This window comes from Corythoichthys intestinalis, chromosome 3 (genome assembly GCF_030265065.1).
Source record: "Corythoichthys intestinalis isolate RoL2023-P3 chromosome 3, ASM3026506v1, whole genome shotgun sequence".
In the NCBI taxonomy this organism is placed as follows: domain Eukaryota; kingdom Metazoa; phylum Chordata; class Actinopteri; order Syngnathiformes; family Syngnathidae; genus Corythoichthys; species Corythoichthys intestinalis.
In genome coordinates, this window is record NC_080397.1 from 19,485,906 (window position 1) to 19,500,119 (window position 14,214).

Consider the following 14,214-nt stretch of genomic DNA (forward strand, 5'->3'; position numbering starts at 1 on the left):
TTCTGAACTTTGGGTTAGGGTTTAGGGTTGACAGCATATTAGTGCTAATGTAAAACAATGTAAATTCACTGCACAATAATCAACAACAAACAAATAAAATGCACAGTGCAATAAACAAAGTTGGGGCCGCCCACACAACTCAGAAGAACCCCATACACATACGTGATCAATTTGGCCACAAAACGTGGTGGCAAGTAAGCACTTTACACTCAATCAGACTTACAACACATCCCAAAGATGTTAAATTAACACGTCACCTCATGGCATAAAAGTGCAACCGAAATATGATGTAAAACAATGCTCGCTGACTACCTGCCATTGCAACGGCAAAGCTACGAAATGGCCACGCATGTAGTGGCTCCAACCTATCGCTGGAACCCTGCAAAATGAAGGAAAAAATACTCATGTTCATTCATGGACGCACACAGATCAACATTCCCTTGCACATCTCAAATGGTGGCTGCACTCGACTCGAATGTGCATCCTCGCTCCACACGACTTTCTCAGTTCCAAAACACTTAGCGCGTGTGATTCGAGACCAAAACAGGAAGTAACTATGAACAGTTACCATGGAAATGAACGTGTAGTGGGAACCTTCTGACATTTTCTATTCAAAATGCTCTTCCTTCATGACTACAATATTCTTCATTCTACATACATAATGAGGCAATAACAAAATAGTAATGCACAGACACTAAGGAAACGAACTTTAATCAGATTACTGTTTTGGAAAAATGAATGCGTTACATTGCTTGTTACTGAAATCAGATTACAATAACGTGTTACTTTAGTGACAACACTGTTTACGCAATTCATTTGTGTTGACAGCCCCTTCTATCATTACCTTTTTATTGCTGAAAGAACTTGATGAGTTCAGAACTGTAGACCTCATAACAAAGTGCCACACCATAAGCGTAATCTTCAGTTGGCTTCTATTTACTCGCCAGTACCTACAATTTGCACACAGTCTAAACAAACAATGGCTATCCAAAGTTCCAAGCTTCTTTAGTCGTGTTGCAATTTGGCATCTCTGTTCTACTAAAGAAGAGATGTTAATCCCACTCTTTGCTGCTGTCCGGACCACCCGCTGAGACCTTAGCTGGTGTCATTTCCTTTCCAGTTCCGAATTGGATGAAAGCTTATTTGAAAAGTTAGTAAAACAGCAGCATCTTAGATAATGACTGACCAGGAATGGTCTGCAACTTGCCCAACACCAAGAACTAACCACAGAGAAAAGAATGGTTGGTTATTATTCATAAATAAGGATAGATATGCATTTCTAACAACATAAAACATTCCCCTAGTGACTTAATAAAATGTTTGAGGCATGTTTTTGTCAAAAAGGCAAAAGGTCAAGTATCGTAGGAAACCGATTTTTGGTCTCTATGAAAAACAGCAATTGCATAGCCTCATGGCAAGTCACCTTCCGTCTGTCTCTGAAAAGCCCTTATTCCGTGCCGTCCAATTTTGATTCTTTTCGCAATTTTTAAAAAAAACCCTATTTTATTTTTTTTTTTTTTTTTTTTTTTGGTAACAATATTTTTCATTGACGGTATATATTGCATTAAGCAAGCTGCCGTCTGAAAAATGAAATGTGTTTTAGTGCACAATAGTGGTGGTATAATTTTCTTACGATTTACCTCACCTGAAGTGTGAGAAAACCATTAACATTGGACTATTTTTAAAGTGCGTATGACACCAAAAAGCATGTTTATTTCATATTTCACGCGGTGTTTTATGTTCCTGAATGAAATGGGCCGCTTGAATATGTGGAAGCGATCGTTTTATATATTAAATTTTGGAATCCCGCGCCATGAAAATGAGTGCCTTCTGGCTTCAGTCTCGGGTTTAGGACGAATTGTTTTTCGCATCACATCAGCCAAACGGCTGCAGAAAACTGTTGCTGCACCTGGGAGAGGCGTGTGAGCCTTTTTGGGTTTCAAAAGGTTCCCGTTCACCGCGGATATTGGCCAAAGCAAGCCGTACTACTGTGGTACTTTTGGACTTACGAGGACGTGAGTAAGCATCGTATTTTGTATTATGTCAAATCATAGCCCAAATGCTCAAATACTGGGATCATGGTAAACGTTTTAATACGGAGGTGACTTGCATTTTGTGGCTGATTGTCCACCAAAAATGCCACTCGGCCGACGATAGGCGGCTTGTCTCGCAACCCCCCGCCGGGAGAATGCTATACTTGGCTTATTGCACTATTTCTGTGCCTGGTGTTCTGTCAAATTTTCAACCCCATCAGAAACTTTTGGTTAAAAATGGTCGCAAATACAGTGATTACAAAGTAAACACTACAAACTTTCTTCAAATAAAGGACTATTTACTTACGTTTAATCATGGACGGACATGTAGAGAAAAGTTCTCCTCAGACAAATCCTGCCATGTTAGCTGCACAACAACTGCACGCCACCCTCTGTTTATGTCTTCGCCGTGTAGTAAAGCATTATTTTAAGCCATATTCGTGTTGACCATGTGGGACCTACACGCTCCTCCGACGTCGGCCGGTTTGTCCGGCGGTACTCTCCAGCTGGTTCCCTAGCGAGCTCACCTGTCTGTAGCAGGGGAACAAGCTGTAACTTGCTCGCCGCCGGGCGGGTTGCCGATCGGTGAAGACAATCGACAACCCCGCCGCTGTGTGATGTTGATCCGGGCTTGTTTTGTGTGATTTTTTGTTTGGAAAATCGAAAATAAGACATTGAGACGTCACTCGGTTTAGCTTAGCATGTCGGCTAGCTGTCAAGCCTCTTGGTTTGTTTACATTCTCCGAAGCCGGGGCAGGCAAATGACAAAAGCCTGACTAACTACGGTGGCATAAAATACCGTTTGGGAGGTGCGACTGTAAAAATACTGTATAAAATACTGCGGCGCTCTACGTCACATTTTCCCCGTTCTGAATAATTCCCCCTCAATGGGCTGAATTTTAAATCAGATGAAACCATGACCCTGCCGACGTCATCCTCCTGTTGGGGATGCTAGAGCCCTATAATGGTAGGCGTGGCTAAACGGCAGATTAAAAGACTAATTTCTCCTCATCTGCGCTTTGCCAAATTGTTGTATAAAGTCGAATTTTCTCAAAATATGATTCTAATTCACATTATAATGCTATTAAAGACTTTTTTTAATCCTGTCGTACGCATTTTTAAGGGACTGTTCAAAATCTGCCCAACTAGTCAGTGTGGTTCTGCAAACAATCGATTAAGTATGACACAGATGATCCCCGAGATCAATCTAAAAACTTTTATGATCGTGGATCTTAATCTTAAAATCGCCCAGCACTAATATACTAGTTCAAAGAAGCAAAATGCAATTTCGCTATCTTCAATGTCTTTGAACTAGAGAATGTATGACATGTAATCGCTCCAATGGGTTCTGGTTAGGGTTTCACGCAACAGCTTCTTTGTGCTAGGCCTTGGAATCCCAGACAAAGTGTTAAGCTGACAGGCTGCATGCTACGAGGAGACATCCCGCTGTCGAAAACCCTCACGCACGTTCATCCATCACACGCTAACGCTCGGCAAGAGTTAATAGGTTTTTCAGAAGGCGGGCCGAGGGTCCCGGCGAGAGCTTTAAATTCCTCAGCTAGGTAAAGTCATCACAAAGCGCGAGACGATGAGGGAAGACAGACAAGGAGGGGTGAAAGGGGGGTGCAAGTTTGCAAGGTAGCGTCGTTCCTCTTGCCCAATTGTAACCAAAGGTAGACGAGCAGACGCATCTTATAGGATGCCTGACACTTACCAGGTTAAAGTTGATGGGCTTGTCTCTGCGCCCCGTTTGCACTAGAAGCTTGTATGCCAGGACGCCGTCGTCAGAGCCGTTTTTGTAGCTGTTCGGAGTGATGCGACCGGCCTCCCAGTCTTTGTCGAATGCCTGCTGCAGACCTATGTGAGCACACACATGCACACACACAACTCAACACCAGAAACTCAAACTCTACCCTTGACTAACAAGATTGGCTGATTTAATATGATAACTGGCCCTGAACCACCTTGGAAAAAGCTGAAAATGTTGTGTTTTTTATTCATAGAGACCATTAGGGGGAAATATCAAGAACATGTGTCTCCTTCTCTTCATCCATATGTGCCTGCGCCGCGCTCTCCCAACACTCACACTGAGGGCCGTCTGCGGGAGATGTTGTTTTGGGTCTCGTTCCTCGGGCCTGTCTGGCTCCAATTTGTCCCACCATTGCACACAGTAATATCACACACATAAGCTCTCTCTGTGTGGCTCACGCACATACACACTCACGCAAGCACACGCACTATGTGTATGCTGTCCTGAGGACAAAGTCAGAGAGTGTCCCAGTCCATTGTGATTTAACAAAACTTAAGGAATTGCTTTCTTTGCCTGTCATAAACGAGCTAACGACACAACATATTGCTAGAGTGTACCTCGCCAAAACTCTAATTAGCAAGAGCAGTGGATTAGATTTTCTTTGTTCTACTCCTTTTGACAAAAGAAGCAACATAACAATTGGGCAAAAATTGAATTTTTTTGTTGACTAATTTGACGATGAATTGAAACACAGGTAGAATCAAAATTCTACCTAAATAAATGATTGATGTTACTAAAATATCAAATGTACTCTGCTGGATTCAAAAATGTTATTGTAAAATTAAGCATCATTGGAACATGTACTGTATTTATTTATTTGAGTGATTCTTTTGTGTATCACTAGGGCATTGGCATCCAACGTATGGCCGTGGGCCGGGAGTAGCCTGCCAGGGAGTCTGGTACTGCCCGTCAGGTTGCTCAGCATGACAGACACATTTTAGTTAGAAAGCATTCTAGAAAGCACCCCCCCATGTTTTGAGAGGTGCTATCAGTCAAGCAGAAATTGTCAAGATTGTATTATGTGGAATTACTGTATGCCAATTTAAAAAATCGTTTCCACATCATAAATGGATGGAGCTAGTTGTTATAACTGTGATCCAATGAGATCTGTACGTTGCAAATATGAGCCATGTAATGAAAACACCCATGGTACTATATCTACAGTACTACATATTACAATACTAAGAACACACATTCATAGTAAAAATTGCAATGTGAATATCTATGCACATGCCAAAATGACATGTTCTGTGTATTTATACACAGTGATACCTCTTACATATAAAATTAATTCGTTCCAGGACCTTGTTTGTAAGTCAAAATGGTCGTATGTCGAGCAGGATTTTCCCATAAGAATACATTATAATTCCATTAATTCGTTCCACAGCCCGAAAACCTACACTAACTCCTTAACAAATGCTGCTGGTACTATTGCAGATAGCAATTACACAGAGCATAGCAAATAAATTATGACTAAAAATTGGAATAATAAAATAATAATAGTGATAATAATAATAATAATACCTCTAATAATGTAACCAATCGGGTTCTAATGTGGCGGATGTGTTTTGCGTGGTGTACTAAATGCATCGCGTGGCTGACTTGAGAGATTGAGAGAGATTTTACTTCCACTTTTTTCAGCTACGGCAGACAGTAGGCATGTTGTGTTGCACAAGTTCTGAAATAAATGATAAAAACTTCAAGAAACTGTTGATTAATTGTCACCTTAACTTATAAAGACTGGCGAACGGAGATCGGAGGGGGAGCATCGAGATTGTAGCTATTCTACGGCCGTGTTGTCGAGCCAGTTCACGGACGGCACACCAAGCTCATATTTTTTTATCATTTCAATCTTTATTTCAATGGTAAGCTTAAACTTTTTCCTTTTTTCACCACCTGCACTAACATTCTTGGAACCCATGTTTATTTCTCTCACAAGAAAATCCACCGTGTGTCCATCCATCTTGCGGGAAAACAAAGAAACTGCGGCGCAGTCATAAATCGTCGTATTTCGAGCGTGTTATCGGATGTAGAAACAAATGGCGAGTCAAATTTTACGTCGGATGTCGAAAAGATAGCGTGTCGAATCGATCTTATTTTGAGATACCACTGTATTTGCAAAGTGGGTGGGATAAATAAAATTGTTTATAACTCATTTGGTGAAAAATATACTGGTCCGGCCCTACTGAGATCTAATTGCTGTCAATGTGGCCCCCCGAACAGAAATATGTTTGACACCCCTGCACTAGAGGCAGCCAGCCTGACACACGCTGGGAATCACTAGTATTTACAGTACAAGTTGGACATTTTTGTTGAAGAAATGCCACCTGTATCTTTGAGTGTGTCAAAGATGGACTAGGAAAATTGCACTCAAATGTCTGTTAATATTAAGACTACCTTGCAGCCAGTCCCTGAAGTAGTGAAGCCACATGGGGGGCAGCAGTCCATTGTCCTCCTTCAGCACGTAGCGGACGGAGTGAAACCTCCGGTGCAGCTGGTGCAGCAGCGGCTGCTTATGAGCATAGTCGGCTCGCTGCGTCACCACGTACATGTTGTAGAAGGAGAAGAACTTGAACTGTGCGCCAATGAAGTCGTACTCGCTAGTCTCCCGTGGCACGATGTCGGTCAGCTCCAGGCCGTCCCGTACCTGGGTGGTGCCGTACAGGCTTACCCCCAGTAAGCAGAGAAAAAGCGAGATCACCACCATCTACAAGTAGAAGGGTATGGAGAGAAATTCATTTCCACAGTACCTTGAATTAGAATGTAAAAGACTGACCTCAATGAGACAACAAGCCTGAAGATAAGATCACGTGCAGCAGCATGCTGTTGTACATTTTTAAGACAATGCCACAATGTATTTATCGCGCTCTCTGAGCGTAATATGTGATTACATCACAGTTTAAAGTACCAATAGTGCCATCCTAGTTCAATGCAACACATTCTCCTTCAGTTATTCCCATACACAGCAAAACAGTCAAGAAAAATAAGTACCTGTAAGTTTTATTTCATCGTCATTTAAAAAAACACAAATTATATAGCTTTCTATATTTGACTATTTTGCACTGTATTTTGCACCTGTAAGCATTTCACCTTCTCAGGTGTAGGACAACAAGAACAGCGTTTGGGGCTCTTGCAACCCCCCAAATATGTATAGGGCTTTGTAATCTAGCAGTTTTTTCAATTTCCATGCTTTTATGGTATTGATAAAAATATTGTTTCTCAGTGTTGCCCACCTTTATAACTAGGGGGGAACCTCTTGGTATCTCACGATACGATACGCGATACTAAGCTCACGATAACGATGATCTCAAGATACAATGATTATCGATATATTGGTCAGGAGATCATTCTAGGATATTCTACAAAACAACTAATAAAGAGAAAGGAAGCTATTGTCATCCTTCTGCTGTAAGTTTATCACTAGTAGATGTCCAGTCAAATTGATCTGACAGGGTAGCAGCGAATAAACCCTCCCACTTCAAACGGGCCCCTCCCACTTCTTTGGCATCAATGGCAGCCAATGCCAGGCAACGAGATCATTTTGGCCCATTTTAGGTCGTTACCTGTTGATTTTCCGTCACTTCCTGTTGATTTTGGGGCAATAAAGGGCCACTTCCTGTTGATTTGGGGGCCTTTTATGGGTCAATTCCTGTAGATTGTGGGTTACAGAACAAGAAGTGACCCGGGAATCTCCCGTATGAATACGCAGTGATTCAAACTCAACAGGAAGTAACCTGTGAATGCCCTAAATTGAAAATTGAAAACAGAAAGAAACCTGGAAATGCTATTGATAAAAATGATAATTGGAAAGAGTGACTGTAAATGCTCTGGTTTCAAATGAGCGAACGTTTATTCGCCCTTCCCAGTCTTAAAGGAGAAGTTCAGAATTTTTGACATTTGCTTAATCATCAGCGAGCGGGATTTAATTAGTCGGTGGAGTTGATTTCAACAAATTCCGTGCAGCCTGTCAGTTATTCGGTTTATCATGAGGATGGCATGGCTCAGTGGTAGAGTAGTTGTCCCCCAACCCAGAGGCTGTGGGTTCGATTCTCTGCCCTGATGAACTCGCCTAAGTATCCTTGCGCAAGATACCCCACATTGCTCCTGGTGCTGCGTCACCAGTAGGTGGATGGCGATGTAGTGTAAAGCGCTTTGAGCGCCTTGAAAGGTGGAAGAGCGCTATACAAGTATAAAACCATTTACTCCATTGACACCATTGACTCGTGTTAGCCTAGCCACTGCGGCGCCCTTAAACTAACAAATAACTGAAAACTGCATGGAATTTGTTAAAATCAACTCCATCGACTAATTGAACGCCCGCTAACTCAGAGATTAAGCCTTATGTCAAAAATTCTGAACTTTCCCATTAATGTATTGGTCGTTGAGCATCATCAGTGGCAGCCGTAGAGTTAACTGAGACACTATTAGGGTGGAAGAATTTGGTAGCAACTTGTTTCTTCCTTTTTTACTTTTTTCCTTTAAACATTGACACCTTTTCAAGACAATATCTCGATTCTTGGCATGAGTGTATCGATAATCTTTTGGGATGTAAAGTATCACGATATATAACTATTTGCTATATCACACCCCTATTTATAACAAAACAAAATTACATTGAAACTTAGAAGAGAGCAAACCTCAGTGATGAATGGACAATTGAGTTTTGGTCAAAAGTTTTGAATTTCAGACCTCGGTGTGCCAATTATCACACAAACTTTCACTGCAGTTTGCAGTTCGACGCAATGCAAGCATACTGGAAAGGCATAGCTGACAATATGGGCGGCCCATTGTGGGCTGTGCCCACCCATGTAGACACTTGTGGCCCCTCTCACTCTAGTTGATGCATCGATCTGTAAAAAAACATATTTTTGCATTTAACCCCCAAGGTTTGTAAACTTTACAAAAGCACTAGTGGTTAAAACTGCCTCATCTCATGGTGCAGCGTTTTTAGGATCTACCACACTTTACTAGTCCTAAATCAGCTTGCATAGACTTCAGCTCACCTGCGACCCAATTGAGGGCAGGTTCTGTGGAAAACGGATAAGTGGATCGGATATCCCTGTTAACTGACTAAAAGTACATAAAAGCGTGTGTTTTTGTTCTTGGAGGAGGCAAAAATGAATCTAGTGGGAACACAAGTCACTAAACATTTCCTGAGCAAAGTACTTGTATCCTTCAACATTCATTTGTGGTTTCTTCTCCTTTAAAAGGGGTTTGTATAATCTTGTATACAAAGCCTGTGATCATCTGACCATGTGTTGCCAGATTTGGCTGATAATCATGGATCAAAGAGCACAGATGGAATAAACTGGAATGTTCCTTTTCGCCACTTGGCAGCGAGGAGAGGATTGCGCATGAAATAATTTGCTAAAGTGGAGAAATATTTGACAGCACGATGAAAAGACAAAGAAAAGATTTTGTAATGATGTCAAGTACAGGCCACCATATGATTTGAGTTGTGTGAGTGTTTGGAGAGGGCTGGCCACCCACTAGACTGAGGTCAGACTATGTGTGATTCAGATAGGACATGACTCCAGATTTCCTCCTACTCTCGCATGAGCTCTGGCGACTAACCCTCTTCATTCAAACTCCCACACACTTGCACAGAAGCCACTTTGCTTTGCTCACCTTGGTGGTGGACTGCAGCAGGAACGGAGCATAGTGCTTCTCAGCAAAAGAAGCCAGTGTCCATCGGGTGCAGGGAGGTTCCATGCACCTCACGCCAAATGAAGCCTCCCCAAACTGGGAGAGCAAGTCCCGGGTGGAGCTGTTATTCTCCGGGGTTTGGCTGCTTCCTGAAGCAGGATCCGACTGAGGAACTGCACCTGAAGCAGCAACTGGAGCACCGGTATGATGATATTGAGATGTCCTGTGACTCCGCCGGCTGCTGTTGTTATTATTATTGTTGTAATAGTTGCCGTGAGGGTTGCTCCGGCCAGGCGGCTGCATTGGCTGCACGGAGATCTGGGAGCGGGGCTCGGCCGTGGTGTAGAAAGCCTGCGTGCGAGGGTCGTACTCGGTCCTGAGCTGCACCGTGGACTGCATGGTGATCTGTGTCTGCTGGGCAAAGCTATGGCTGCTGTAGGAGGGCGGCGGGCTGTAGCTGGGTGGAGGCGTGCAGTAGGATGGCAGCGCCGCGCGGTAGGATGGCGGCGGACTGTAACGACTCCCGTCTGATCCATCTAGGTAAGCCTGAGGCTCCATCTGGATCACGCGGTTGGCACACGGGCTGCAAAGGCAAACATGATAAAAGAGACTCGGCACATCTCTATACCTTTTATCACGTTGCTATTCTGTGTAAACAACTTGGACAAAATGGGGGAACAAATATCTAAATTTTTCAGCTATCAGGAGCCTCTTTTACACTAGTGGAAAAACTTCTAATTAGAGCTGAAAAGATTACTCGAATAATTCGAGAAACTCTATTTTAAAAATTGATCGAGGAATTTTCTCCGCCTCGAGGAATCGTTCAATTTTGCCAGCTCTAAGCATGACGTAATTGGGGCCGGGTGCCACCACACGAACCGCCCGCCTAGCCCACTGAAAGCACCCAGTTTACTCCCAAGAGTGGAGGAGCAATACTCGGGACAAAGTAAAATTAAGTTAATGTAGCGCTAATAGATAAGATTAATGTTACTGTACGTTTCTAACGTAACGTTAGCCCTGCGGAGGACTAGGTTTCTATTAATTATGACTACTGTCGATGTGTGGCTAACGTGTCTTTCATACAGGCTTTATTTAATCTGTAAAAACACAGCGCTGTAGAGTGATGAGGGTGTAAAATAAAAACATAATAAAGCTGTCCAATTTAGCTCAGCAGTCATTGATGGATAAAACACCAAGTAGCACTGGTGCCTACTGTGCTCTAATACAGCAGAGAGTTAGATATATTTTGAATTCTGCAAAAACTCAAAATCCTATCAGGACTTAAATTTTAAGTTTACGGTAAGTCAAAAGTGTAACTGGAACTTAAAAATACAGTGGTACCTCTACATACGACGTTAATTTGTTCCAGGACCTTGTTTGTAGGTTGAAATGGGTCGTATGTTGAGCAGGATTTTCCGATAAGAATACATTATAATTCCATTAATTTGTTCCACAGCCCGAAAACCTACACTAAATTCTTAATAAATACTGATGTTACTATTGCAAATATCAATTACAAAGAGCAAAACAAATACATTATGAATAAAAATTGGAATAATAATTAGGGCTGTCAAACGATTAAAATTTTTAATCGAGTTAATTACAGCTTAAAAATTAATTAATCGTAATTAATCGCAATTAATCGCAGTTCAAACCATCTATAAAATATGCCATATTTTTCTGTAAATTATTGTTGGAATGGAAAGATAAGACACAAGATGGATATATACATTCAACATGCGGTATTTAAGGACTGTATTTGTTTATTATAACAATAAATCAACAAGATGGCATTAACATTATTAACATTCTGTTAAAGCGCTCCATGGATAGAAAGACTTGTAGTTCTTAAAAGATAAATGTTAGTACAAGTTATAGAAATTTTATATTAAAACCCCTCTTAATGTTTTTGTTTTAATAAAATTTGTAAAATTTTCAATCAAAAAATAAACTAGTAGCCCGCTATTGTTGATGTCAATAATTACTTACACAATGCTCATGGGTGCTGAAGCCTATAAAATCAGTCGCACCCAAGCACCAGCAGAGGGCAGCAAAACTCCATAAAACACAATTAACAAGTGGGCATTTCTTTGTACTGTCATTTAAATCTGTCTGAGCAGGGCATGTGCGTTAATTGCGTCAAATATTTTAACGTGATTAATTAAAAAAATTAATTACCGTCCGTTAACGCGATAATTATGACAGCCCTAATAATAATATAATAGTAGTAATAATTATAAAAATAATACCTGTTACAATGTAACAAACAGGGTTCAAATGTGGCGAATGTGTTTTCGTGGTGTACCTGAACGCATCACGTGGCTAACAGCATGAGCCTCACTTTCACTTTGTTTACTTGCTGCGGAGGACACTAGGCACAAGTTGATGGAATAAATAGAAACCTGACAGCGCTGGCGATTTCTTTGGCGATGTTACCACAATAATAATTGCCACCTTAACTTATAAAGACCGGCGAATGGAGGAGGACCACCGAGCGAGACAGTCTACGGCTGTATTGTTGAGCCATATCACGGATACGCACCCCACGCTCATATTTTTCAATCATATTCGTCTTCATGTAAATGGTAAGACTCACCTTTTTCCTTTTTTTCACCACCTGCACTAATATTGTTGGAACCAATGATGATTTCTCTCACAATAAAAAATGCCGTGCGTCCGTCTTGCAGGAAAACAGTGATTGGGATGCTGTCATAGATCGTCGTATTTAAAGCATGTCGTCGGATGTAGAAACAAATGGCGAGTCAAATTATACGTCGGATGTAGAAAAGATCGTGTGTCGAAGCGATCCTATGTCGAAGTACCACTGTAGCTTAAAAAGAATGGAAATTCAATTGAAACCCATGGGAAAAACACCTAACCTGTAAGTGATGTGTGTTATCAAGCGTAATAAAATTTTTAGGTAATAAATAAGATATATATATATATATATTTTTTTTTAAATAAGATCTCAAGTTTGAGCGAAAGCAATGGATTTATTGTTGTTTTCTAGTCACATCTAAGATGCAATTGTTGGCTGTTTTCAACAATGTACATCTAAAATAAAGACATTGATTGTGTGAAAATGGTCCAATATTAGGTGAAATGTCTTGTTTTCTCATGTATATTTTAATTGATCTTTACCTAAAAAAAATGTTTTATCCAATTACTCTATTAATTGATGGAATTTTCAGTAGAACACTCGATTACTAAAATATTTGATAGCTGCAGGGCTAATTCTAATTATTTTAAAATTTGCTGATTTTTCCATTCATTCATTTATTGCTGTTCTGCATAAAGACACAGAATCGAGGTTTAAAGTTGACCCCATTGTCTTTGGCGTCAGTATCAATAGTGTTACTTTTAACATTGGCAGCAATAAAGGAAAAATTGTTTTGATATGCAAAGAAACTGGATCGATTTCCTGAAACGGGTTGTGTACTATGTGGTGGTTCTGATGTATAATTATCTCTGTGAAAGCCTTTCAGAAATCCTCAGGGCTGCAGAGAATGTTTTTGAAATGAAAACAGAATAAATAAAAGGGATGAAAATGTTTGGATGCCCACTGTATACTTTAACGACAGACCAATTGGAACGTACTGTTTTCTGCAAAAGTTTGGTCACTCGGCTTATTTATCTCACAATGAAACACTGAGAGATACATATGAAAAAAACTCTATAAATTAAATGTGACCTTTTCGATACAATCTCTTTACCTGAGTCTCATGAGAATATACACGTGTACCTAATGCTTAGTACCGGGTTCACCCAAAATGTGAGGGGCTGAGATCCAACCAGGGGATTTAACTTTGTGTGTGCATTTGTGTGTGTATATACTGTGCACATCTGGGCTAGTGCTGCACCAAAAAGCATGCCCAGACTGGCGGCAGTCTGGCAGAGTGTTCACAACAAAGACCAAGGCTCACAAATGACAACTAAAGCGGACCATCAGAGGGGAAGGGACAACTTGTGAATTCATTAGGGTGGAGAAGTTCTCCGTGCAGTAATCACTGTCACATAATAGACTGAGACCATTTTGTGGTTGCAAACATACCTGTAAAAGCAGCAGAAAATGTCAAAGCGCCTGTCTTCTCGTCGATACAGATCCATGCTGAGGATGGCCGGGAAGATGAGCAGGACCATGGCAAAGTTAAACACCACCACCACTGCAGCCTGCCGGAAATGCAAAAATCTCGACTTTACTGAAATAAAAATAATTTAAAACAAAAAAGAACTGGGGATTTATTGAATATTTGCTCCTAGATGGCATAAATTTCATGATAGCTTATTCATTGCACTTGGGGGTAAGTAACAATGACACAATACATTTGGACTATATGAGGTGGTAAAAACATTAGAGACAGTGCTCAGAATGATACAAGCAAATTATGACAAACTATGACCGCATCAATAGTCTCAATAATAATATCTTTCGCCACATCTTTTTATAATACATACACAAAGTATATGTTCTAAGTAAATCCTAAATTAAAGAGGAATCATTTGTTCCATTCATTCATTCATTATCTGTGCGACTTATCCTCAAGCGGGCCGTGGTAACGCCAAGATTACACAAAAATTGTTTGCTCTAATTCCAATGGCATGAAACATTGAAGATAGATTTGGATTTCACAAATCTATGCATTTTGCAAATATGTCCATACTTCAGCAATATCCTCCAAATAGGCCTCAACTCATTTTAACGCTCAAGATTTAAATTCAGTGAAT

At 40.8% G+C, this 14,214-nt stretch overlaps 1 protein-coding gene across 3 annotated transcripts in view; it reads right to left on the bottom strand.

Annotated features, from left to right (window-relative positions):
• The window catches only part of ptch1 (patched 1), a 130,862-nt gene that overhangs the window by 35,177 nt on the left and 81,471 nt on the right, over positions 1 to 14,214 (bottom strand). For all 3 annotated transcript variants that reach the window (XR_009062681.1, XM_057831160.1, XM_057831161.1), the window contains exons 13-16: positions 13,541 to 13,659; positions 9,472 to 10,072; positions 6,241 to 6,550; positions 3,748 to 3,890 (exon numbers count right to left, since the gene is read on the bottom strand). Coding sequence is in view for 2 of the 3 variants with exons in the window: in XM_057831160.1 (XP_057687143.1) it covers positions 3,748 to 3,890; positions 6,241 to 6,550; positions 9,472 to 10,072; positions 13,541 to 13,659 (1,173 nt within the window). In the remaining variant the exon portion in view is untranslated. The remainder of the gene's footprint in view (positions 1 to 3,747; positions 3,891 to 6,240; positions 6,551 to 9,471; positions 10,073 to 13,540; positions 13,660 to 14,214) is intronic.